The sequence below is a fragment of the Equus przewalskii genome, chromosome 6 (assembly GCF_037783145.1).
Source record: "Equus przewalskii isolate Varuska chromosome 6, EquPr2, whole genome shotgun sequence".
Taxonomy (NCBI): Eukaryota; Metazoa; Chordata; class Mammalia; order Perissodactyla; family Equidae; genus Equus; species Equus przewalskii.
Window position 1 is genome coordinate 15,805,606 of NC_091836.1, and position 27,368 is coordinate 15,832,973.

At 36.3% G+C, this 27,368-nt stretch overlaps 1 protein-coding gene across 30 annotated transcripts in view; it reads left to right on the forward strand.

Annotated features, from left to right (window-relative positions):
- GRIA4 (glutamate ionotropic receptor AMPA type subunit 4) overlaps positions 1–27,368 on the forward strand; it is a 368,773-nt gene that overhangs the window by 252,163 nt on the left and 89,242 nt on the right. For all 30 annotated transcript variants that reach the window (XR_011540831.1, XR_011540825.1, XR_011540824.1 and 27 more), the window contains 2 exons: positions 7,015–7,199; positions 26,423–26,476. Coding sequence is in view for 19 of the 30 variants with exons in the window: in XM_070623039.1 (XP_070479140.1) it covers positions 7,015–7,199; positions 26,423–26,476 (239 nt within the window). In the remaining 11 variants the exon portion in view is untranslated. The remainder of the gene's footprint in view (positions 1–7,014; positions 7,200–26,422; positions 26,477–27,368) is intronic.

The window sequence follows — 27,368 nt, forward strand, 5'->3', positions numbered from 1 at the left end:
TCAGGGCTAATGTTTCTCAAGCAAAAGAAAAAGGAGGAGGATTGGCAACAGATGTTAGCTCAGGTCGAATCTTCCTAACCAAAAAAGAAAAAATGATAAGAGTAAAATAATTAAAAAATAAATATATATTGATAAATACCCATAGTGCTGAGGAGATTAAAAAAATAGCTAAAGGCAAACTTAAAAGATATCCAGTTTATTCTCAGGGAATATTCAGACTCTACAGACATGGTCTCTAGAAAATTTGATGTCTGTAACGAGGGAGAAAAACAGATTTCTGAAACCTGGGTCAGAATTTAACATACTGCTTCGGGTGATGCAGGAGGTGGCTGAAAGCACTGCATTATCACAAGTCAATCGACACCTGAAATCCAAAGAGAAAAACATGCTTCTCTGGGAGATCAAAAAAGACCTAAGAGGGGCCAGCTGGTGGCACAGTGGTCAAGTTCTCTCATTCTGCTTTGGCGGCCTGGGGTTCGCCAGTTCAGATCCCAGGTGTGGACCTAGGCACCGCTTATCAAGCCATGCTGTGGCAGGCATTCCACATATGAAGTAGAGGAAGATGGGCACAGATGTTAGCTCAGGGCCAGTCTTCCTCAACAGAAAGAGGAGGATCGGCAGCAGGTGTTAACTCAGGTCTAATCTTCAAAAAAAAAGATCTAAGAGTTCCTTCTGAAAACAGAAGTAAAATGACCACCAGTAGAACAGATGATGGTTATGCTAAATCCTCATTCTCTTTATCCCTTATGTTTCTTCAGTCAACAAATTGATTTATTCTGCCTCCTTAATCTAGAATCTACTCTCCTTTCTCTATTATCTCTCACCTGGATTACCTCAATATGGCCTCCTAACTGGTTTTCCTGTTTCTTGTGTTACTTTCATCTATGTATTTTCCCCACCTCAGCTAAATTATCCTTCTAAAATAAATTCAGTCTTATCACTCTCTTCTTAAAACTCCGGCAGAATAAAGACCAAAGTTTGTAATACAATAGAGAAGGCTCCTGTGATATGTCCCTCGCCTGCTGACCTCTCCAGTCTTTGAAGCTTTTCCTAGAGTCCACACTAATTCTCCACACACACCCCTTGTTCTTCCAAATGCACAAGATAAACTAAAGTATTTGAAGTTCCTGAATGTGAGCTGCCATGCTCCTTATTACCTCTGAGCCTTTTAACATCCTGATTCCTCCCTATGAATTTCTCATTGATTTATTCACGCATTCAAACAGTTCTGTGCTGAGCATCTACTGAGTGTCTGGTAGACTAGGTACTGAGCACAGAAGTAGTCCCTACCTTCATGAAGCCTACAGTATAGTGCGGGGGGTGGGGGGGGGGGCAGATACACTAATCACATCGTCACTTAAATATATAGTTAGAAACTGGTTAAAAAATTTCTAAAATAAATGTACAGAAAGTGATAAGAGCTTATATGAGGGGGAAGTGATCTAGTCCTGGAATAAGTCATGTCTGAGATGAGATCTGAAAAATGAATAGAAGGTGAAAGTGGAAGGAAATAATCTTTTAAAGAGATGCATGGTACTTGCTAGAACACCTGAGAAGGCCAGTGCTGCCAAAGGGTAGAAAGCAAGGAGGATTGTAGTACAAAGTGAGGCTGAAAGAGAGGGAGAGGACACCTGTGACCAGATTTTGGTATGTATCTTAAAAGCGTAAGAAAACACTGAAGGCTTCATGTAAGGAAGTGTCGTGGACTTTCTGTCTACAAAGATCAATTTAGTTGCCTTATAAACAAGTGAATTTAGGGATTAAAGGGCCCAACCATTCTTTGTACTAAAATAAAATTCTCCAGTGGCCTGGTTCTAGAAAAGCTCAAGAGAAATAAGACAAAGCAGTGTTAGGGCATTCCTGAGAGGAAGTGTTTAGTATCTTGGCTCTGTGGCAAATGATTGGCAATACTTGCTGTATGCTTATATTAATCAGGGTTAAGTTCAGTCGCAACTGACAGAAAATTTTATAGACTTAAGGATTCAGATTTCCCTATAAGATGCCATCTGAACAATGCAATGTAGGTATGGGAGACAATAAATGTTACTGTCAGAAAATACAAGAGGCCTTAGGGAAAATCTAGGACCCAGAATGACCATCTTTGAAGATGGATTTTCTCTTTTTACTCTTGACTGTAGAAAAGGGAAAATCCAAGACATTCCATCTTCCCTCAGGTTCACATGTACGGCTTCAAACTGCATATGGTGGAAGAACTTTACTTATTTTCCCTATGCGCTTCTTGAACTATGGCATAAATGCACGCTATAGTCACAGCTGCAGATAATTTTATCTTTTATATTATTATTATATTATTAATTATATATATTAATACTATATATATGTGTTTATATATAGTATATATATTAAGACTAATATATTATTATAATATTCTTATTGCCAATACCAGCTGCAATATTGGCCACTCTGCATGCTGAGACCTGAGAATCCAAACTGAAGCCTTTGAACACATTATTTCAGTATCTAAGCTGCTTTGGAAAGAGTCCAAACTAAATGATTACTAAATCTGCTCTACAGCTCCAGCATGGTGGTATTAAATGCGGTGAGGATTACAGAATCCGATTCCTCTGTCTGCCTGAGGTTAATACACAGCATGAAGTAAACTTCCAGACATACACACTTTTCACTTCAAATGCACTCGTTTCAGATGCCAGTAATTGTGCCAGACCAGAGAAATCAATGGTGTAGTAGTGGGGGTACCTGCATAGCAATTCACAAGATTAATGAGAGAGGCTTTAATTTGAGTAAGTACAGGCTGCTGCTCTCTCCCTTTGTCACTCCTCCTTTTTAAGTTCAACAGCTCCCCATGAAACAGATCCAATCTCTCCTTCCCAAACCAATTTCCCTGACCTAGATGTTTCTCTATCCCGTAGTCATCATAATGGTGTACCTTTCATCCCATTACTTCATGATCCTGATGACATTCCTTGATAATTTCTAGGTTCTTACTTCATCTCAATTTCTTGTTCCTCTAAAACATGACTTCTATGGCCCAGCCCCAGTGGCCTAGTGGTTAAGTCCGGTGTCCTCCACTTCAGTGGCCTGGGTTCAGTTCCCGGGCAGCACAGCCCTACACTACTCATCTGTCAGTGCCGGTGCTGTGGTGGCTCACATACAGAAAGAGGAAGATTGGTAGTGGATGTTAGCTCAGGGCAAATATTCCTCAGCAAAAAAAAGAAAAGAGAGAGAAAGAAGGAACAATAAATATGACTTCTATACCCAACATTCCATGGATGCTTCTCCTGTTGAGTGCATCAATGACCTTCTAATTGAAAAGCTTTATGGGGGGCCTGCCGGTGGCATAGTGGTTAAGTTCACGCATACCACTTCAGCATCCTGGGGTTCATGGGTTCGGATCTTGGGTGCGGATCTAGCACTGCTCGTCAAGTCATGGTGTGGCAGCATCCCACATAAAAAAGAAGAAGATTGCCACAGATATTAGCTCAGTGACAATCTTCCTCAAGCAAAAAGGGGAAGATTGGCAACAGATGTTAGCTCAGGGCCAATCTTCCTCACAAAAACCAAAAATATTATGGGCACTTTTCTGTCCTTATCTAAGTGAAGGTTTTCTACACTGTATGGATACCTCCCTTCGTTTTGAAATTCTTTCCATCCTGACATAAATTTCTCCTGATTTTCCTCCTGCTCCTCTGTGTACAGAAAGTTGAACCAAATAACTCTTGTAAAAGAGGACATCAGATAAATAAGCTCAGCTTGTGTTGCTAGCAGCCACATGTCTGGATGGTACTACTCATCCAAAATAGGTCAATATCCATGAATGATATAAAAAGTGTTGATGTGTAAGGATGCAGTAGCTCAAGACTGCATACAACACTATGATTCTATTTAGCATAATTGATAATATCGTTACATGACATAACATTTTTAAAAAATTGTATGTGTAATTGATACTGTTCTTCAATAACTGTGAAAAAGCCTTTAATTACTTACTGTAACCCAGTAATGACATCTTGTCCATGGTATCCTCTCACTGCTATTCTAGTAGAATTATTTTTGTTCTTTTGGAGCTATTTATACAATACCATATAATTTGTATAATTGCAAGTTACCTAAGTATCAGTTTGGTTACATCCTTAATTCCTTGTAGAGACAAGAATCATGTCTTTGTTTATCTTGGCACACCTTAAAGAATCTTGGATGTAGTAGGTTTTCAATAAATTATATTGAATTAAAATGCCAGCCAGCTCTTTGAAGGAGAAGCAAGATTGAAAAGATCCTTTACGATACTGGATTCTCCATTAGTCTTGTGATTTTCACCTAAACCTGCAGTGTTCATTTTCTGGCCAGCAATGTTGCACTGCAGATTTTCTAATAACTAGAAGATACAAATCACAGCCAGATGTAGAATTAGTATGACTTCACTTGTGACTTTCTAGTTTATATAACAACTGAGTTACATAATCATAGATTCAACAGTGGTATTTTCTCCGAGTTACAATATGCTGTCAACTAACTTGACAAATAAATAAGATACACATATCTGAGTAGCAATGAATAAGAGCATACCAAAATCAAACATAGCTGAGAAAAGAATCCAGTTTTCCAACCAGGCTCTGGAACTCTACCTGCATGTCCTTTGCACTGCATTAAAAAGATGCCGTTTATTTCTGACGATGATTAATGGTTTTTTCAGGCAGCCAACTTTCTTTGCCATTTAACAAAAATTGTGTCCTGTGCTTTTGTCTTATTTCAATTCGTGTCCTGTGTAAGACTGAAAAATCAGATAATGAAATGTTGAACTTGAATTATAATTTTGTGTGCATAGTAATTTTGAAAGCATGAATCTTTCAACATCTGACATGCAACTGGGAACATATATAAATTGTAACAGAAGATGCATAGCTCTATATTATGTAAAAGTCCTGTAGACAGGAAAATAACCACCTGGATGCTGAGTACTGACATGAAGCCTGATAACCACATGATACCAAAAAAAAAAAAGGTAATATCTAAAGAACCATGCCAAGCTGTGAATTGATCCCAGGAAGCAGGAAGACTACTTCGATGTGTGTGGCCAATATTTATCATTTTTACAACACTAAAAAAATCAACCAAACAAAAAGTCTTTGGATTATTTTGGTGTAACAATAAAGGTGAACGAGGAAAAGTCAAATGTCAATTGGTATTTTTAAAAAGAACATGTTCATAGGTGTCAAAAATGAATAAAAGGAACATTGACTCACTTACTATCAAAGGGCAAGTCCCAGTAAAAGAACAAACGAGGCGTGAACACGTGCATTAAGATAAGACACAGACTGTCCTGTTACATATGCTTCGAACAGGAAACCAGGGAAAGAGTACTGGGATTGGAGCGGGTGGAGGGAACTAGGTAAGATTTGAAAAGATAATTACAGGCAAACATTACAAAAGGAAAGACTAAATGGAGCAATAGATATACCAGAATAATTATATAGTAATTAACATGCCCTCTTTTTTTCCTCTTTGGGGAATTTTTTTTGTTTAAATAAAAATGAATCCTGACTGCCACAGTATTTCATTTGGCAGGATATCAGGTAATTTATATTTCAAATATGATCTCATCATCAGTTCCATCTGTTGATAATAACTGAGTATCCATTATGTTTGAAACTCTGACTTGCAGAAAGCATACCTAAAAATCAAAATTCTTGAATCTGAGGGACTCAAATAGCAATCAGAAAACGGAATAAATGTGCTCTTATCTTGCAAACGCAGTGTATTCATTTTAAGTCTTCACTTTTAATCCACCCAGCTCTCTACTCTAATTCCAGAGACCCAGGGAGGGGAGAAACCATAGGCAGCTGGTATAGAATGAGCTCAAATAAGTGTTAGACCTTCTTAAAGAGGACTAACTTATTTTTTATGCTAAGCCACAAGGGGAAAAAGTAATTGGTTGATGGGCTTTGATCCTAACCAATCCTTGTTTACAGGCAACTTATAGATTCAAAGACTCTTTCCCTTTCTCTCATATACCAATTCCAAGCTGAGAGCTGGAAAAAGTAAGACTTCAAGAAGATGTTGACATAAAGAAATACTCCAAGTGCTGGGTTCATGAATTTGCCCCTTCTTCCTTAAACCAGATACTAAGATCTGTGACTTCCCTTCCACAAGCAGAGCGATCTGAACCAAGAACAGGGTAGAAACCATCCCATTCTTCCTGGAAAGCTGTTTCCGTCTAATAAACACCCCTCCGTCTTCAGCAATCTTGGATGCACTTTCTCAACCTTCAAGATCCAGTTCAAGTTGTTTTTCCTCCGCGGTGTTATTCCCTGTCCCATCCAGGCAGATTTAACCAAACCTTCCCTTGGGCCAACACTTCACCTTGAGTACAGCTCCCGTTACACTTTTTAGAGCTAAGTTGCATTTGTTTATTTAAATGTCTGTCTCCTCTACCAGATTATGAGTTTGAGTGCCCAGTGCTTCACCTAGTGGTCATTCAATTCACCGCCAATCCTATCAAGAGAGGAAAAGTTAAACAACACCTTCTCCATTTACACTAATGGGTCCTCAATAAATACCGTTATTCTGTTTCTTTTACATCTTCTCTTCCATGGTTGAAGCCAAAAATGACGTTACTGCCTTGCTCAAGGAGAGAGTCAAAACAGTTGTTTAAAATTAATTCTTGCTAGTGAGTAAAATAACGAAAGGAGTTTATGAAATTGTTATTGACTACAGGTGGTGCTGGATTTGGTTTTTGTTTATCTCATCAAAAATGTGTCTAGAGCAGTGTAATAACCTCCAGCAGAGAGATTTTGAGAGCTTGCTCACAGTATGATGTTGCTACTTCATTCAAGCCATATTTAAGGGATGTTGCCGTAAGTAAATAAAGCAAGAACAAATGATTCAGAAATAACCACTCAGATTTTTAAATTTCTAAGCATTCGTTGTATATTTTGGAACATAAAAATGTTGATGGAGACTCAATGCCTGCATAAGTTATTAAAAAGGAGTAAAGCATGTTTTTAGTAACCCTTCTGGATTTTTTTTCCCCAATAGGATACTCGATACTTCAAGCTATTATGGAAAAAGCAGGACAAAATGGTTGGCATGTCAGCGCTATATGTGTGGAAAATTTTAATGATGTCAGCTATAGGCAACTTCTAGAAGAACTCGATAGAAGACAAGAGAAGAAATTTGTGATAGACTGTGAGATAGAGAGGCTTCAAAACATATTAGAACAGGTAAGTCCTGGATTTTATATTATTATTAATCTAGACCTTCTACAAAAAAAGTTGACCTTTGATTTACTTGTCCCCATCAATATCTTCTTCCAACCATTTAGTCTGAAATGTGGAGTTGGGGAGATTCATTCCATGATTTATCTCCAAGACTAAATTATAATCCTCTATCACCAAAAACCATTTTGGTTCTTAGATCTCAATGCAATTAAAAGTACTGTTTCTCAGGGCCAGCCTGGTGGTGTAGTGGTTGAGTTTGCAGGCTCTGTTTCAGCAGATGAGGGTTCTCAGGTTCAGATCCCGGGCATGAACTTAGCACCGCTTGTCAAGCCACGCTGGCTACGGAGTCATCCCATATAAAATAGAGGAATATTGGCACAGATGTTAGCTCAAAGACAATCTTTTTCAAGCAAAAAGAGGAAGATTGGCAACAAAGGTTAGCTCAGGGCCAATCTTCCTCATACACACCGCAAAAAGAGCACTATTTCTCACACATGTTTATGACATATAATAGAAAGGACCTTTCTAAGGAATTATCAAGAGCTCTTGGCCTCCTATTTTCATAAACATTAATTCTGAAGATTAATGCCATCTAAAATATTAGAAAATTTTAGTATTTGTGACTATGTGCTTTTTCTAACCTTTAGAAAAATCGTTACATGAGAATAGCAACACGAATTATTAAAGTGATTAAATAAAAGAGAATTAGGTGGTATATTCTCTATAGCATATTTTCTTCTAGATGTAAATACATTATCATCACAGTGAAGACGATTTTCAACTCTCTTGATAAAGGAAGAAGCCTTGAATAAATCTTTCAATAAATATTTGTTGATTGGTTTGAAACAGACAGGAAAAGATAAAATTGACCTTTGTCATTCCATTAAGTGATAGGAAAATACCATCAAATAATGGATAACATTTGCTTTCTCCCTAACCCTGCATATCTTGATAAAGCCTTGAAAAGCTGTATTTGGCCAAAATTGCAGTGAATGAATGCCATCTAGTGGTTTTAGAAATGTTTGCTCATATTTATCCACAACATGTTAGGTTGGCTAGACAATGTGGTAGCACGTTTTGTTGATTACTTTGCTGTATATAATTTATCTGCATAATTATATAACTTGATTTGTAGTAGTAAACTTACCAAGTTGGTGATTTATTTACTAGAATAACTTAAGTACTCAACTATAGAAATCAAAACCAAAACATATTTCAGAGATTCCTCCTTAATATCAAAGGACACTAAATTGGATGCCTTAAGTTTCCTTCCTCAACTACATTAGAATTTGTAAAAGTCAAAAGTAAAAAAGTTATGATATTTCTTTTAAAAGTCTAGAGAAGCAAGACTATACTGTAAGAGGAAATGACAGAATATTCACCTCCTGTTATCCTTTTATAGAAGAAAAAGAAAACCACTTGATTGAAGAAATATGTTTATGTTATATTGGAAAATATGAATTATAAACCTTTACATCACTCAGGTTTACTCCTGAGGGAGTCCAAAAATCATTGTTTGCAGTTATTCAAGGTATATGAAGTTTTTTAATGTGTATTTATGGAAACCAAGGAAAAACTTTCTTACTTTCTCAAGCAAGACAGTCACTTCAGCTCAAGCTCCTATTCTCTCCCTCCCACTCCCACCTCTGTGTTGAGAGTTTGGGTTGGTTGTTCCGTTGTTCAGCAACAGAAGCTTTGTAAATAACTCCTCATGAATCCCACAGAGCAGTCAATTCTAAGAACCGCCTGGATTGCCAAGTTCCTGTCAGAGGGCGAGTGAGGCTCAGAAAGACCCTCCACTTAGCACCTGTGCTTAAAGGGTGGCGTCTGGAGAAGGCAATTGAGTGTCGAAAGCACACTGATCCATTTCAGAGGCTTAGCTGGTTTCTAAGAAGAAAATCGGCACACCTGAGGGCTTTGGATAAACTCTTTGTATAAGCCTTAAATAAGCTCTTGCTAAGGGAACTGGACATCTTTTTTTCTCATTTCAAAGAAATGATTTTCCTTTTTTTTTCCAGCTTTCTTGAGATATAATTAACATATAATATTGTGTAAGTTTAAGGTGTACAATGTGATGATTTGATATACTAATATATTGTGAAATGATTCCCATAGTACGGTTAGTTAACACCTCCATCACTTCACATAATTCCTGTTTCTTTTTTGTGGTGAGAGCATTTAACATCTGCTCATAGTAACTTTCAAGTATATAATACAGAGTGATTAACTATAGTCCATGATATACATTAGATCCCCAGAACTTATTCTTTTAATTAGATGTTTGTACACTTTGGAAACTTGAGTGTCTATCTTTTCTATTCTTTTTGCTGAATTCTAAAGAGTTTCTTTTCCATCTTGACTGTATAGTAATAATAAGACTAGTAAATGACCTTTGTCCCTTTAAAATGCCTCTCAGGGATAAATCTCATAAATTGTAACAAAGTCTACCGTATTGTGAGAATATAATGTACTCTTAAGTGTCCTATAAAATTTCTTGCCAGGAAAAGTTGTTTTCGGATTAAAATCTGATTTTTTTCTTTCTTTTTTTTTTTTTTTTTTTTGCTATCTATCTATCTATCTAATTCTTTTTTTTGGTGAAGAAGATGGGACCTGAGCTGACATCTGTTGCCAATCTTCCTGTTTTTGCCTGAGGAAGATTGCTCCTGAGCTAACATCTGTGCCAATCTTCCTCTATTTTGTATGTGGGATGCTGCCACAGCATGGCTAGATAAGCAGTGTGTAGGTCCACACCCAGGATCCAAACCCATGAATCCTGGGCCACCTAAGTAGAGCACGCGAACTTAACCACTACACCACCGGGCCAACCCCGTTTGCTATCTATATTTTAATTCGTCACAGCTCTAAGCAAAATCACTTTTAATGTTTCTTGGTTTTGCTCTTGACTCATCTAAACACAAGAGCTAATCCAAACTTCGTCAGGAATTTGTACATGTACTTCAATTCCTCTATGTTTCAATATCCTTTTTAATAAATTGAGATAATAAAAGAAAATAATTTCAAAGAATCAATCAAAGCGTTTTTTAAAAAGTTAAATGCTAAATAATCCTGATCAGAAAAATACCTTTAAAAAAAGTAGACCTCTCTCATAACATGGTGAAATTAATACAGTGAAGATAAGGGGATGTGTTTGTAAATTTCTATAAGGATGGGCACATTTTATATTCATATTATGGTGGCATGCTGTCAATAACTACTTCGTTGACATTTTAATTTGTACCAATTTTCAAAACATAATGGAAATAGCTCACACAATTTTCTCTCAAAATATGTTAATGGACAACCATGGTTAGAGAAGCACTTCATCTTCTATACATGTTTTCCAAATTATTTTTATGCCATGAACTAATTGGTTCTTACAAATGGATTGCTATTTAAAATAGCAGTTAGCCCTATACTCATTCAAACATTTCAAAATATAAACTCCAAAACAAGTATTTGAAAATGTAGTTTAAGGTATACTGATTTTTCCACCCTAAATTACACCATAGGAAAAATGGAAGAATTTATGTAAATATCACCCACTGAGCTATTTAAGGCAATAGAAACATAACAAAACTACAAAGTTACATTTATCATCATTTTGTTGGTATGAAGCTCTAATAAAACAAATTGCATTTTTGGCTTCTAAATCCAGTGGGCAATTTAGTCCTCTCATGTGCAGGAAAAAACTGAAAAGAAACTTACTTACAACTAAAAGTACTTTTTAAGTGTTTATTGAATTTGCAGTCAATTATTGATAGAGTCTCAATTTTTATTTAAATTAATACAACCCTTTTGGACACTAGCGTTATTCATCTCACTTATTTTTCTTCCTCTAACTATACATCAATTATTTCATAGAATAATTCACCATAGTTTAATATAGCTGGAAGCAAATGAATTGTGTTCCTGTCTAAATCAGTAGTTTACAGTGTGAGCCTTTTTATGTATTATTTTATTTCACACATATCCATTAACTTTAAATCCTGAACTTGATTCCTTGCAAAGAGTCTCTAGGGACTCTATCCAATACCTTATTATTGGACATTGATGTACCAGAATTTGATTTACATGTTTAATCCAGTAGCAAAAAAGCAACAGTAGGCTTGGTCTTAACTGTCTTTCTGGCATCAAAAATTATTTGAGCAAAATAGCACGTAAGGCTAATGGTTGCTCACACATTTTATTCCACCATGAAAAAATCCAAGGGTCATGCAGCTAGATTTCAGTGTACCTTTCGTCAGTGAAACCCTCCCCTTGTGAACACCCAATTCACCCTCTGGAATACAGTCATTATACGGGGCACTGGGAAGGCCTGTACTCTCTTCTACCTCTTTCTTTGATTAATTGACTTACATCCCCCAAATTGTAATGTTTCCAAAAAAGATGAGTGTTTTCACTTTTTGGGAGATGGATAAGCAATCTTTAGTTCTTTATTTTTAGAAAGTAAAGGGAATAACTTAATGCCTACTATTCTTCTCTTCCTCATTTTAAATAAGGAGCATTGGGCTGAGATGATCTTGAAAAATGCTACTCACTCTAAAAGTCAATAATACTGCTTCCAATGAAGACTTCCTGATAATTTCATTTGATCCTGAAGCAATAGATAATTTTACACATGGGATACCTTGAAAAGAAGCATGAAGTAAACCTCAGTCAAGTGACCTTTTCTGTATATTCACTCATTGTTCAAATATTTATTGATGTTCTGCTGAAGATAAACAGATGTGCACAACAGATACATTTTCTATCCTACCTAGTAACTCTTTAAACCAAAAGCATTTACTAAAATCCTGCTTAAATATATCTTTTCCTTTAGAAATACAGTACATAGAAGGTGATTGAGAATCTCATAATGTCTCAGAGATTTTGCTATGATTGCCAGTTCCTGTTGAATATATGATGACATCAAAGGTATTAGATAGAGAACTTGATTAACATTAGCCCTAGGACACACTATGGGTGTATTTAAGGAATATAACCAAGTATTTATCGGGAGAAGATGTCAAGGACTGACCTTACAATATGAAATAGTTCTTTATCAAAAGGATGAAGAAATATGGCCCTGCAATTGGCTCACAGGTATCTCAAACTGCCTCTTTATTGCATACCTCAAATTTCACTGGTGCCCCTTCCAGCAGTATTCCCAGTTTCACTATGTAAATGGGAAATTTGGTGTCCCATTAGACACAGTGTGCATCTCAGATAATTGGCAAACCCAGTGACCTTCTCATACTGTTTGCAAATTAATCAAAAAAGCCTAAAACTCATGGCAGATCTCTCAGAGAATTATTACGTCACCAAATGAAGCCAGTAATCCTACCTCAGGGCGCAATCAATTAGAAAGAGGAAAATTCCTCACAGACAGAAATGTGGCCACTTGCACACAAGTGGTGACATGTGGCTATGGCCCCAGTTAACTTATTCTAAGTCAGAGGCTGCCTCCTTGTCTAGCACCACCTAAGTGAGATTTCAGAGCTCAGAGAGGATGTTTGACAAGTTGCCAAATGTGTAGCAATGCTGATTAACAGATAAAAATCATTTAAGTTTTAATTTGCAAAATCTTTTGTATTCTCTAACATAAGGAATTGTACTAAATTTAGAACTCTACCTGGTCCACCTCCACTCCCAAAAGCATCTCTGACACTCAATAAGCACCAAAAAGAGCCAAAGGTGTAAAGACCCTGCCTCTGAGGGCACAGCTGGTGAGTCATTGTCTAGAAGGAAAGGAGTGTTTTAGTTGCTGGCTAATGGCCATAAGATCATTTTCTTCACACTAAAACCAAAAACACCTCAAAAACAAAAGTGTAAGAGACAGAAGAGACAAAACGAAGCACAAAGAGAAAAGGAAAGTTAGCTTCAGCTATGAAGAGTAGCCACTACAGAAGCGATCTGATAATTGGAGATAATTTCTTTGATTACTTACATCTTCTGTGGAAGAGTTAGGCCATAGACTTTCTGACAGTAGGAATGAGCCAACAGTAGTAGATGGGACAATTCTCTACTCCATTCCTCACATATTCATTCATTCAATATCTATGTGGCAGACATCATTCCAGGCACCGCAGGGCTGCTCAAAGATGAGGAAAACATGGTCGCTACACTGGGGATGCTTATATTCAAGCTGGGAACTCAGAAGCTCGAATAAAAAGTCATAAGACAATTTGATGCGTTTAGAAACAAAAATATTACAAAATGTATCAGGAACCCAGAAGATGTGGTGACTAAGTACAATTGAGACGGTCAGAAATACTTCACAGAGAAAATAGAAATTTAAATTGAAAATGCATTGGCTTTTCCCAGGAACAGAAAAAGGGTAAGAGTATTCCAGACAGAAACCTCCTTGCAAAGGCAAAGAAGTCTGGAAAAGCTCAGGAGGTGGAGACTCGTTCTGTGTGATAAAAACTCGGTTGGAGCAAAAGTAAAACTTGGAGTGGGGAGCTAATCAAAGACGAAGCTGTGAAGATCAGAGGTAGCAGGAATATGGACTATGTAGTTTAGCTATTACCTATCAGCTATCCTTTGTATTGCATTGGTTAAGCTATCTGTCTTTGCTGTGAAATCTTACCTCCATGAGAGCAGGGTCAATGTTTATTATTTATCAATATATCCCCAGTGATATAAAAGGGTATCAAAAAATAATTATTGAACAAATAAAAGTCTGAATGAGTTTCACTTGAAGACACAGGCAGGAGATATCTCTTTTATGTGTTTAAGGGAAGAGCAGCCAGTAGCCCTTGAAGTTTCTGAAGGTGAGGCCTCAATTACCTGAAACGCTTTCTCATCCAGAATATCTGCCCCACCACAGAGGATGGGACATCTGGGTTTTTCCAGGGTTTGTTGTCCAGGCTGAAAAAAGCACAAGAGTTTCATTGCCATATATTAAAGCAACAATGAGTGAGATGCAAAGGGAATAATTCAGGCACTCAAAGAAATTACTACTGCAGAGAAATGTCCGTGATTTCCCGCACTGCAGAACTGGCAGAGGTCACTGCTTTTGCCACAGTATAAAGCTGCTTTTGCATATGGGGCTGTGCTCAGTCAGGAGCTGCAACAAAGTGAGAAGAAACTTAAAAGACGTGAGGTTATGTTTAAAAGAAGGTGAATTTTACTGCTTTAATCTTACTCTTTAGCTGAATTGATTTGAATGTGCAAGTCCCATTATGAGGCACTCAGTTTGTTATTTTCATAGAAAACAGAAACACCTTTACAGATGCCAGTCAGACTAGTGCAAATGGAATTTGTGGGAGTTATAAAGGGGTCTCTCGTTGTCTCTTAGCAATTGTTGCCATGGTTGCAGCTATTCCTCATTATAGAGTTTAAAAAGCTAAAATAAAAGGAAAAGTAAAGAAAGCAAAGGATATAAGTTTTTTTTGAAGAAGAAAAATATGGTTGTCAGAATGCAAGTACTTTTGTCTTGGAAGAATTGTGAATTCTAGAATTTGATTGTGTTCAACCAAATTTGTTTTAGTTGATGCTGCAAGAGCACTTATTAGTGTAGTTTCTGTTATTGTTGACACAAGCATTCAAAAGCTCAGCTTCTTTAAAAAAGATAAAGGAAAATCTGCTTGATAATTTTACATATAAATAAATCAGTTTTTCTAGCCTGAAATAGAAAGCAGCTGCATAGACTTATCTACTATGATTTAGGGAAAGGTGAGTAATATTCCTCATTAAACAGAAAAGAGAGAATACCTTTCATAATTTATTTCAGCAGAATTTTACATCTACTCTTCAAATGTTGAAAAGGCAGTGAGATTAACACAAAGGAAGCAAAACATTCAACAGTGCCCTTGAGGACACTTTTCTGAGTCTTGTAAACATTATAAATATGACTACGCTGTATAAAATTCTAGAGTATTTATATTAAACAGTTCAGTTGTAGAGCGTACTACCTGCCAGTAAATGAAGCGATATGTCTTTTTAATCATTTTGATTCAGTCAAAAAGATAACCGAGCAAATTCACTCCTAATCCTCCCCTTGAGGTTAACCACATAATTACACAGTCTTTGCCTACGGATGGTCTAGATTGTCTCCAAGCTCATATACAATGGTGCCGAGTTAAGATCAGATTGTGGAAGGAAATTAAAATGGTGTCATTTTTACCCAAAAAATAAATAAATAAATAAGAAGAATAAGATGCACGTAATCACTGGCAAATTGAAGAAATATCAAGATTGGATATAGGAAATGTATTTGCTATTTATTAAGGTTTTTTTCCTAGGGTCACATATACCAAAAGATTGCTATATTCTTCCAAAGTCCAGGTTTAAATTGTCCCTGTACTTGCTCTTTGTCCTTCCCTTTAAACCCACAGAATCTATACTGGAAATGTATATAGTTGAATTCTATTCTTGTAATTAGTTTTGTGTTACTTTGTGCTGGTTGTTATCATAATGTGAACTTAAAAGTTAAATATTCTGATATAATGTGATGATATAATAGTGTAAGTATCTTGCAGGTAACATAAGAGAAACAGATTTTCTTTTGTCTGCCCACCCCATCCTACTATGTTCTTTTCTTGTACGTGTACACAACACTCATCCATTTGTTCATTTCTTCAACAAACATTTCTCCAATACCTACCAATTTCCAAGCACTGTGTATATAAAGTTAAATCAATTTCAATCCATCCCTGGAAGGAATTCCAAATGTAAAGGAAAACAGAGGAACACAAGCAAATAATGCAGCACAAGGTAGAAAGGTATAATGAAGATGAAAGCAAATTGTTTAAATATGAGTCAGAATTCCCCAGGAAGAAAAACTAGGAAAGGGCATTCAAGGCAGATGGAAGGTGGGAGAGCAGAACACTAGAACAGAACTGCGTGTGTGGGGAAATCAAGGGAGTGTGGTTTAACATCAAGTGCAGGGGAAATGAGAAGATGGTCAACGCAAATTGAAGACAGATTATAAAGGGCCTCATAGACTTAGTAACAAGTAGTTTTAAATTTATCATAGCATTTAGATGTTATTGGAAGTTTCTAAACTGATCGACTTTGTGTTTTAGAATGACAATTCTTACGACAATTTAGAGAATGGACTAGATGATGGACAGCTTGGAGACTAAGTAGTGTACTTAATGAGCAATGGTTCTTAATTTTATACTTTATTTTTTATGTCTCATGCATACGAGTGTTAACTTCATTATTTGACATCTTGTTGTTAGTGCCATCAAGTCAATTCTGACTCCTAGCGACTCCTGTGTACAGCAGAGGGGAACTCTGCCGGGTATTGGCACCATCCTCTCACCTTCCAGCGCTATATCGGAAAATGTTCTCCTGCTATTCATAGTGCCTGGATGTCCAATTTTTTTGGAAGTGGGTGGCCAGGTCCTTCTTCCTGGTCTGTCTTAGTCTGGAAGCTCTGCTAAAACTTATCCACCATGGCTGACCCTGCTGGTATTTGAAATATTGGTGTCATAGCTTTCAGCATCACAGCAACATGCAGCCATCACAGTTTGACAACCAACAGGCAGTGGTATGGTTTGAAAATGGACTGCAGTTGTGAGAGTGACAAATCTCAACTACTAGGCCACCAGGGTTAAGGTTGACATCAACATAACAAATAATTTTTGAGTGTCTTTTATAGGCCAAGCAATGTCCTAGGCTAAGTAAAAGTCTCTGCCCGTGGGGCTTATCTTTCAGTGAGGGAGCCACACAATAAACAAGTCAATATGTACTGCCAAGTAGTGATAATGAGAACGTATTTCTTAACTGTGCTTATTAAATGTCTACTTTGCCAAGCATCATAATATGCACTTAATTTAGGGACTCATAGTCACCACTGTTTTTGTTAAGATTTTGAGAAGTTTAGCTGATCGGACTGGGGTATAAAAAACAAAATTTCTTTTGGCAATTTTAATACTATTGTCAATCATTATGAATAATAGTCTTTAAATTTTGACTGCCCTAAGTAAAATATGGGCAAAATACCTACCCAGTAAGCTTGTTATGCAAATGTTACATATCAACACCAAATAGGAGAATCTCGTTTACTAGGGAGAGATATATTTTTCCCGTCTTTTCTCTCTTGGTTATGGTCTTTCATTTGTTTGTTTCTAAAAATAATTTTAGAGTTAATCATTTGAACAAATGTAAAGGGTTTACTAAGAAAAGTTTTCACTCATTTATTAAGATAGGGTGTCTGCTTACATCTATGTCCTCTCTCTCTCTCTGAATCCACTTCATAGGAACTTGATTCTCCAGTACCAAACCATTTGAAGTACAATATAACAAATAAGCTCAACTTCAAAGAAAATATTCTGCTGAAATGAAAGTAAAGAGAATAACTCTAGGGTCATATGTATTACATGTTTAATTAACCCCAGTTTCATCTCTTGAATATAATTAAAAACGTGGAAATTTAAAAACTCATGACCATAAAGTTACTAGCTGAAGTTATTAAATAGGGAGGAGGTATCACAAAAATTATGGACAGAACTTATCTTAACTATACCTCAAATGGTTTAGTTGAGTTATTATTGTGGTTAAAGATGATTAACACTGAAGAGAAATAAGAAAGTGTCCTTAAAACAACTGAAGTCTAAAATGTGTGTGAAAGCTAGAAAAGAGGTGAGTGGATAGTAATGCAATAGGAAGGATGACCTTAAACAACCCTTCAAAATTGTTCTACCGAATGGCAGACTCTATCTGGCTCTTGGGATTAAAATCTCTAAAAATTCTTATGGCAAAGAAATCTCTTAAACCTTGTTTAATTTAGTGTTCCCTGCAAAAGTGGCCACAGAACTTTTTTTTTTTTTGCAGCCACCTTTTTGCATTTTATTTGCCTAGAAAATAGGGCAAACAAAATATTTCCAAGAAAATAAGGGAAGTTTTGAATTGAAAATAATGAGAGAGGAAAGAATGGTCAGATGATAATATTTCAAGTAAATATGATAAAGAAAAGAACTATTAAAGCCAGTCATAGTGGTGGGAACATGCTGTGTTAACAGAAGAGCCTCCCAGAACCAATGGCTCACACTGTTCTCTACCCTGGACAGTCACAGAATCACAGACTCTTGGGTTGACTGGATCTTATAGCTCATCCATCCCATGAACAACATCTCTACATAGTGCTCATGCAGGCCATGTGTAAACAATTGGGTTTCATCTTGAGCATATTTGACATATAATTCATCAAATATTCCTTCATAATTATATATCCCTTTGAAATATATGTGACAGTCTATGACATTTGAAGATAATTTTTATTCCTATCACCACTGGCCTCCTGAAATTTTGCTTATAACCCAGGAATATTTATTCATTGATGATATGTTAAAATAGGGACATCTCAAGCAATGGAATATTCTGATTGTTGTTTCTGACTAATAGAAAGTTAACTCTATATACTACCATTTATAGAGGTCCCATTTTCAAAGAGAACAGCATAAAATGTATTTCACACTGAATTATACTGTACATCGTTGAACCTTTAATGGGTCACTTTGAGCTTGTCACATAAACAGAATTATCTATCAGATTGAGTTTGATTTGAACCATTATTTTAAATATGCACTCAGTAAAGTACAAGCTGTACAAATCTGAATCTAAGTTATTTAAGCCTTTCTGCTAATGAGCTTTATTATGGATATATGAAGAATTTGCAAACTTAAACTTGGATGTGTTAAATTTTACCTGATAATTCTCCATCTGTGTGTCCCTGCCCAGTTTGGTAGAAAATGGAATTGAGAACACCTTGCATATATGCAGTTATTCAAATAAGCAATATGTTCAGACGGGAGAATATTTAAAGAAAAGGAACTGTGTCTTTGTTTCAGTATGAGAAAGCTGGGCTTTTTCACAAACAAGTTTGGCATTCATCAAACATCTAATGTGATAGAGAGTGTCACTCTCACAAGTATTTGTTTTATTCATTTCCCTCTTATGAAAAATATATTAATATTGGCCAAAAATAAATCATTTGTCTAAATTGCTATGGCCTAAGGAAGGCAACGCGGTGTAGTGAAAAAAAGGATGAAAATTCTAGGCAAAAGACCCAGGCTGGAGTCCCGGCTTCATCACTTAATGACTATTTTATTTAATGTGTTTATAAAAGCAGAGGAATACCCCCCTCCACTTACATCTCATTACAATTATTTTTTATATTGCTTCTTACAAAATGTCTCTTTAATTAAAAAAGAGCATGCTGTTTACTGGTTCTTGCAAACTATAATGTGCATTTCACATGCATAATCACAAATTCCATAGAATCATTTCTGCCTCTTTGCAAATATTTTAAATCACTAAATTAAAATGCTATTAAATCAAAATAGATTTCTGCTAAGAGATGTTCCTAGTTAACATGATGAGAATCATAACATTATTCAAGCTTTGTGAATGTGGAATTTCAGAACCAACGTAACAGGCAAAGAGAGGATGTGCCTTACAACGTGCTTTTCTGTAGCTGTTGCTAGTTACCATGATGGGATGGATGTCACGGAGTGGGAATTAAACAACTGAATTTCAGCACTTGCTTTTCACTAATACTTCTGTGACCCTATTCAAATTGTATCTCTTCTAGGGCCCTCAGTGGGAGAGAGGTATATATAAAGTGATCTACAATCTGTGGCCTAAATGGATGAAACTGAGGAATTTTTTGGTAGCATTTGGAATAAAGTCAAAGAAAGAAACAATAGCAAACCAGTACTAAATATGAGTATCCTTAAGGTATATAAGACAGTATGAAGAGGGAAATCGTGTGTTAGGAATACAAAGAATTTATTAAATAAGTACTGATTCATTCCTATTTCCCTATGTAGGAGAATAAAATTTTTCACCAAATTTAGATATCCAATAAAACAATGGTGTTTTATGCAACTTCATTATCCTAGAGCTTAGGAACTCAGAATATAAGATAGATGTGTTACACTACAGAGATGAAAAGTTTGGGACAATTAGCCAATAAAAGTAAGTGCTTTTACATTGTCCATCTCACTATCACATTGGTGAATTTTTTTATTCAGAGCTGTCTTAGCTTGGTTTACCCCAGAAGCAAATCTTAAGACAAGGATTTGTATGCAAACAGTTGGTTTGGGGTGAACAACACACTAGAAGGGGAGTGGAGAAATGCAGTCAGTAAAAAGTACATTTATCTAGCAAGTTAGCTTGTGGGTAACAGGGATTAATCACATTTGGAATTAGCATAAACTAATTACTGGAAGCTGGTGTAGAACACACGTGTCAGAATCATCTTGTTTGTGGGGCAAGAGAGTTGGAATATTTATGCACCAGCTCCTACCAGTCATTGTAGGAGGGCTGCTGGGAAGGGGGGCATTCATTCCCTGGCCCTTCTATCCTGGGCTCCCTCCCCACAAATGCAAAGGGGGCTCTAGAGACCAAGACCTTGAGTCAAGGAAATTCAGGTCCTGGCAGTTAGAAGGCAAGAAAGCATGCATCGAAACACTAAGCACCCAATCATAAGTGGAGCATCAACAGTATCTTTAACAATGACTGCCAATACAGACATAGGATTTTAAGTCTGCACAAGATTCTAGAGCCCAGTGAAGGACTCTACCCCAACAACTTTATTAGTAGTCATCCTCTGCTAGGAACTTCCAGCGAGAGAGAGAGATCACTACTTTGAAAGGCAGCCATTCTCTTTATGGGCAACTCTCTTCCTCTCCCTTTCCCCTAAAAGATATTTTGTCCTAATTAGAAACTTTTATAATTTCTAACATCTCCAAGTACAGAAGAAAATGAAAAATACTTATACGCACATGCAAAGGCATATATAGATGCACAAATGTGTGTGTATATCTCTTTCTTTTAAAATATTTGATGAGAACTCTCACTCCCCATCTTCTCCCTAAATCTCTTCTCCCACTAAGAAGCCTAAGTTCTTTTTGGTCTGGGCTTCTTTATTTTCCTCTCCCCGTCTGTGCATCATAGCCCTGGAACTAAGGGTTCTGCTGTTATCTTACAAGGTTGTCGTTTAAGTCTGCAGCTTGTTTGCAAAAGCTCCTTGCCTTATGTTTTTGTTTTGATGAAACTGAAGTAAACAAACTAAAGCTTTTGTTTTCATCTATAATAAAATATTTTGAAGAATCTTAAAAATCAACATTCAGGGGACATTGGGGAGTTTGGAATTTCTATAGAAAAAAAGAATTAGTGAGAGTGACTGCCCTCATTACTGTAAGTTTCCAAAATTTACCAGGCTTCATGCCCCTAACATCAGCAAATATGTGGTACTGTTTTCTCCATGTCACTGAACTCTCTGGAACATAATAACAACTGGGAGAGGAATTTCCAGCTGACTTATAAAATGAAATTAAAAGGGAAACCAAAATCATTCATATTCAAGTGTGCCATTGCGGGTCTTGATCTTGAAGACAGTGCTTAATACAATAATCACAGCTTCATAATAATAGTTTGAGGTAACATACATCAGCTCTTATTTAGAAAGACTCCTGAGTGCTTTATAAACCTTTGCTACATAAAAGATTAACGTAAAATCTGATTGTGGATTGAAGGCCAAACTTTCGTTCATTTGCGACTTTCAAATTAATCTTTATATACTAGTGTTTGTGACATCTGTATGTTCATTAACTTCTTTATTCATCCATTCAATCAATATTCATGCGGCATCTATTCTCTCTTAAAAACTACCTCATTCTCAGGGCTGGCCCCATGGACTAGTGGTTAAGTTCAGTGCACTCTGCTTCAGCAGCCTGTATTTGGTTCCCAGGCACAGACCTATACCATTCTTGGCAGCCATGCTGTGGCAGCGACCTACATACAAAATAAAGGAAGATTGGCACAGATGTTAGCTCAGGGCGAATCTTCCTCAAACAAAAAGAGGAAGATTGGCAACAGATGTTAGTTCAGGGTGAATCTTCCTCGGCAAAAAATAAACAAAAACAAAAGCCTACCTCGTTGTCCCAACCAGATGACATCACTTCTCCTTAAAACCCATAGCTCTCCCTTTACTCTACTCTGTATTTCAGTCATTTCTGCCTGAGTCTCACCTCCTTATAAGATAATAAACACTCTTGTAATAGCAACAACAACTTACTTATCTTTATAATCCTTGAATCTCCTTCACCTAAGCATATACATAGGAGACATTTGTTAAACTAAGTTTATTTAAAGGGGGGGGGGTCAAGATGGAAAAGTGTCCTGCATTCATTTTTCCCTAATTTTAATGAGTGAGTAAAGATTTAGAAGTCGCATTCATAAAGATTGATTATGGCATAATTTTTTTTCTTATCTTCACTTTTGTGGGTTTTTTAAAAGACTTTTTGGTGAGGGAGATTGTCCCTGAGCTAACATCTGTTGCCAATATTCCTCTCTTTTTTTTTTTCCTCCCCAAAGCCCCAGTACGTAGTTGTATATCCTAGTTGTAAGTCCTTCTAGTTCTCCTATGTGGGATGCTGCCACAGCATGGCTTGATGAGCAGTGTGTAGGTTTGTGCCAGGATCCAAATCAGCAAACCCCAGGCTGCCGAAGTGGAACACATGAACTTAACCACTATGCCACCGGGCAGCCCCAATTCATGCCATAATTTTTTAATAAAATAATTGTTTATTTTATTGCTATACGTAGGTCTGATTTTAGAACTGAATCATTTGACCAGCACCATAAATATTTCTAAACAATTGTTTAGAAAGCAAAAAAAGGAATTAAAAGAATCAATTAGTCACTTTTCTTAAGCATTTTATTCTTGTAAAGATGGGCTCCTTTGAAAGTGTATGATCAATGTCACTTGTACATCCTTCCCAACTCATTGTTTATGACGCCGCTCTAAACACACTTGATCATTATTCTTTGTATTATTGCATACTCCATTTCTTCTAAGAAGATAAAAAGAATGGAGTTTCAGATTCTCCACTCCTGCATTTTTCTGTCTTTATGAAAGGCCATAATTAATTATTGCAACTAGGTCTTCACTCCAAGCATTCTTTTCCTTTAACAACCTGGCCAAACACATTTGTATGAAGGTAGTGCTATTTTATATTCATATCTTTCCTCTCAAGCTGCTTATTTTCCCTATTAACAAAAGAATAACACCAGAAATACAGAGACACGATGTTTGGTCTGCATCCCAAGTCAAGTTACTCAGATTTGTTTTTTTCACACAAGATGGTCTTCACTTGGTTGAGGTGATAAAAGCCATGTAAAACTGCACCCGTGACATTGTCAGCTTTACACAATTGTTAAAAACAAACAAACAAACAAATGACACTCTAGGTTCAGGATACTTTACTATGGCATATAAATTGGGATTCTTCACAAAGAAACTTCCATCTAGTGGTGGATGCTCGGCATAGGGACCAAGATCTGGCCTTAAACCATAGTCTCACTAAGTCAGGGTGGGGGGTATTCAAAGGCAATGAGGCCTTCGCAACAGTTCATGCAGCACATTTGTTTTCCCCAGCCAGGATCTGGCTCAGCAAAAATGGTATTCTCTAGCGTCACTAGCCAAGTAAATAAATCTTCAGGTCACTACTCCCTGAGGCCCTCAGTTCCCAGAATATAGACGTGTATCAAGCTCTGCAAGGCCTTTTCTGCCAGGAATTTTGTCACTTTCAGTTATGATTTCTGTAAGTCCTCACCCCTTGAAAATATATTACATAGCTTTAATTTATTACAGTTCTTTGTGGGGCAGTATGGAACTGACAATGATTTCTTTGGAGGCACCTGGTGCAGAATGCCCACTGGTTCCATATTTTTTTAACATTTATAAGTGTTTACACTTTAGGATGAATTTAAAAGAAAGCAGAGGTTATTGACAGGGACCACACAGAAATCACAAGCTGAGAGTGTTGAGAGAGAAGAGGCAGGATGAGTATGGGGGCTTAAAGAGGGCAAAAAGGCTTAAAGAGCCACACCAGAGAAAGTTATACTGAATCAGCAAGAGATAAATAACAGCTTGCTGAGTGACAACAATTCCTGCTGAGCTCAAATAGCAAGAATCTCTGGTAGACTCAATAATAGAGTGTGCAGTTTCCCAACTGAGTACAACCCATCAAGCGTTCCTTGATAATTGTCTTTTGCACAAGCTGTACCTGAGGTTCCCAGAGAATAAGAGGGAGGGCTGCAGCCTGCTCAGGCTGTGCAAAATCACTCAGGCTTGGGTTACCCAAGATGATGAGTAATTAAGCTGTTTCTTTACTGAATTTTCATTATAATCTCATCTGTTTATTGCTTGTCCTCATCTTTATGGTGAGATTGTCAAGGGAAGTTCAGTTTTAAATAAACTATGAACTAGATAAATCTGGCAATATAAAATGTGTAGAAGGGCCAGCCCTGTGGCCAAGTGGTTAAGTTCGCATGCTCCACTTCAGTGGCCCAGAATTTCACTGGTTCAGATCCTGGGCACGGACATGGCACTGCTCATCAGACCATGCTGAGGCAGCATCTCACATTGCACAACCAGAGGCACTCACAACTAGAGTATACAACTATATACCGGGGGGCCTTAGAGAGAAGAAGAAGAAAAAAAAAAACATGTAGAAATGCCATGTAAAACATTACAAATGCTTAGCTGAGCTTCCAAGAAAGTAAAGAAAATCTTCATGGGCCAGGAATGAAAGGCAACTGTGTTGAAGGAAGTTGCCAGGTTGGGTAGCCTGACTGGGGATTTAATGCTCACCCAAGAACAGGATCTTTGGGTTCATCAAGGCAATAAGTTAGACCTCAGTGCTCATATAAAGCCAGACTATTGAAGAGCAACACCCCAAAAAAGAGAAGAGTAGAAAAAAATTCCCCACCTGAACAAGGAGTCAACTAAGTGTTTTTTCTCTTGGCCTGGGCTTAGTGCAGTGTGGGAAATATCTCCTCTGAGTATTTGTCATCACAGCCTTCTTTTGGCAGATTGTATGTTGAATTTATATCATACACTGTGATCTGAGAATCTGGAAACTGAGAAATTATCATAAAGTGGCCCCAGGCCAATGATACCAACATTGCAGTCTCTGTTAGACGCAAACACAAAACATCTTTGCAGAGGTATTTTAAGGAATATTGGCTGAGAATTTCCCAGAATTGTTGAAGGGCAATCATCATAGTAAGGAAGAACAACAAATCCTGATGAATATAAAAAAAAAAAAATCCAAACTCATTCTAGTGAAACTGCAGAGCCTTAAAGACAAAGATAAGATCTCAGATGTAATCAAAAAGAAAAGATGAGATGAGCAGATATTCCATTTCACCAATAGCCATGTAAGCAAAACTGTTTTTTAAGACAATTCATATGTTCTGGATTTAAAAGCATTTTCCTGTATTTCATACACAAGTCACTAATTTACAAAGAATTATTTTAGAGGATATTAAAATGCTACAAACAATTTAATTTCTTCTTTGATGATGAAAGTACATGGAAATCTTATATTGCATTGTTACCTTTGAGGTCACTAAAGAGTTTGCAAAGTAAAAACTCCTAATTAGTAACTATAATCAGATTTTTCTCTCATTGAAAGAATGTTCAGTTTTACAGAAAGTAAGAATTTTAATCTCTAATGCAGATATAAAATTGCACGTTTAAAAAAAATTCTATTATTTCCTTTTTTTATAATGTTTCAATTTCTAATTTCTTAAACATTCCTTAAAACATTCTTACCGAAAAAAAAGAATCTAGCAAAGAGAAAAGCCTGTTGTTTTGTCCTTATTCTTTTTATTGTAACAAAATATTGCAGTATCCATATGCAAATAAAAATTAACAACATATTCTGTGGTATCAGAAGTGTCTAAAAACAGAGATTGTACCTTAGAAAAATCTTGCTTGCTGCTTAGGAGAAAAATCCAATCTCTTCAGAGGAAATCATGCTTACCAGTTGAAAACACCTGTCTACAGTGCATTTCTGTAAATTATCAATATATTAAGTACATCTAAATTCTTTGGACCAAAATGATTTTAAGCTTCTTATGCTAATGTGTTCTTTTTTAGAAATATTTATAAATTATTGGTGTTTTCATAACATTGTCATTCTCTTGAGGGGATTATATAGCATGGTAGTTTTCTGAACACGGTATACTGAAATGATTGATCATTTATACAGTTTGATTAAAATTAGAGTGTTTTTTTTTAACTTTAAACACTTCATTTTTAATGTGGCTTATGAATTTCTCCTAATTAAGATAAATCACTTTTATAAAGAAAACTGTATCATTTTATCATCATGTTTCCACATGGCATTCTGGTAGAATAGCTAAAATTCTATTTTGTAGACATATAATCATCCAATAAAGTTAAATTGATTTTCTCTTATTTCCTTATGTCTCCACAGATTGTGAGTGTTGGAAAGCATGTTAAAGGCTACCATTATATCATTGCAAACTTGGTAAGAACTCTTTATTTTCTATTTTTCATAAGCATTTCTCAAGCATTCAAGATTATTTTGACTATGCCTTCAAATAATACTCCAATAAATAATTAGACTATATTACTTACTAAGCTTTTTATAACAGAGGATAATATTTTTATTACAGTGATCATTAGATTTCTAATGTAGAATTCAATATATTTTCATGCAGATTAGCCTGATATCTGCCAAAGTGACCTTTAAAACTAATTATAATGTTTGCTTTACTATAAGATCACTTGGCAAATTAAATAGTGGCCTTTTCTCTGTGTTAATGATAAGTGTGCTAGTTTATGGATAAAGATTGCCAATATTTAGGAGTATTATAAGAATGATTGAAAGTGATGACCCATGTTCTCTAATTTTAAGAAAAATAGATTGAAATGAAGTCTTTCGATTGGAAGTAACCCAAATTTTTTTAAACTGTCAACTTTTCATGTATTATATATACATGGTTATTGAACAAGATAAATGCATTAATATAAAATCCTTAAAGTCTAAGGCAAGTCCTTTTAGGTTTCTTGGCAAGGCTTACTATAAAGCCTGTTAACTTCGCAGTGTCGGGGGCAAACTGGCCATGCACAGGGCCATTCTCCTTGCTTTATTAGAGTACCATCTGCCCAAAGGACTTGATCTCAAAAGTTGTTTTATCCTAGAGGAGTTAAAGATGTCTTCTTCTTTTTCTCTTTTCCTACAACATATTTCTTTGGTGAGCATCTTGTCCTTGAAGCAGGAAAAGAACCAAAGGCTGCAAAAGAGATTCTGATTTATCTACTCCTTTCATGTGGCAAGTGGGCCACCATGCTTTGAGACAGGAATTTTCAGTGTTTAGTGAATTGGGTTTCACTATGGAGTTGAGATATTAAAATGT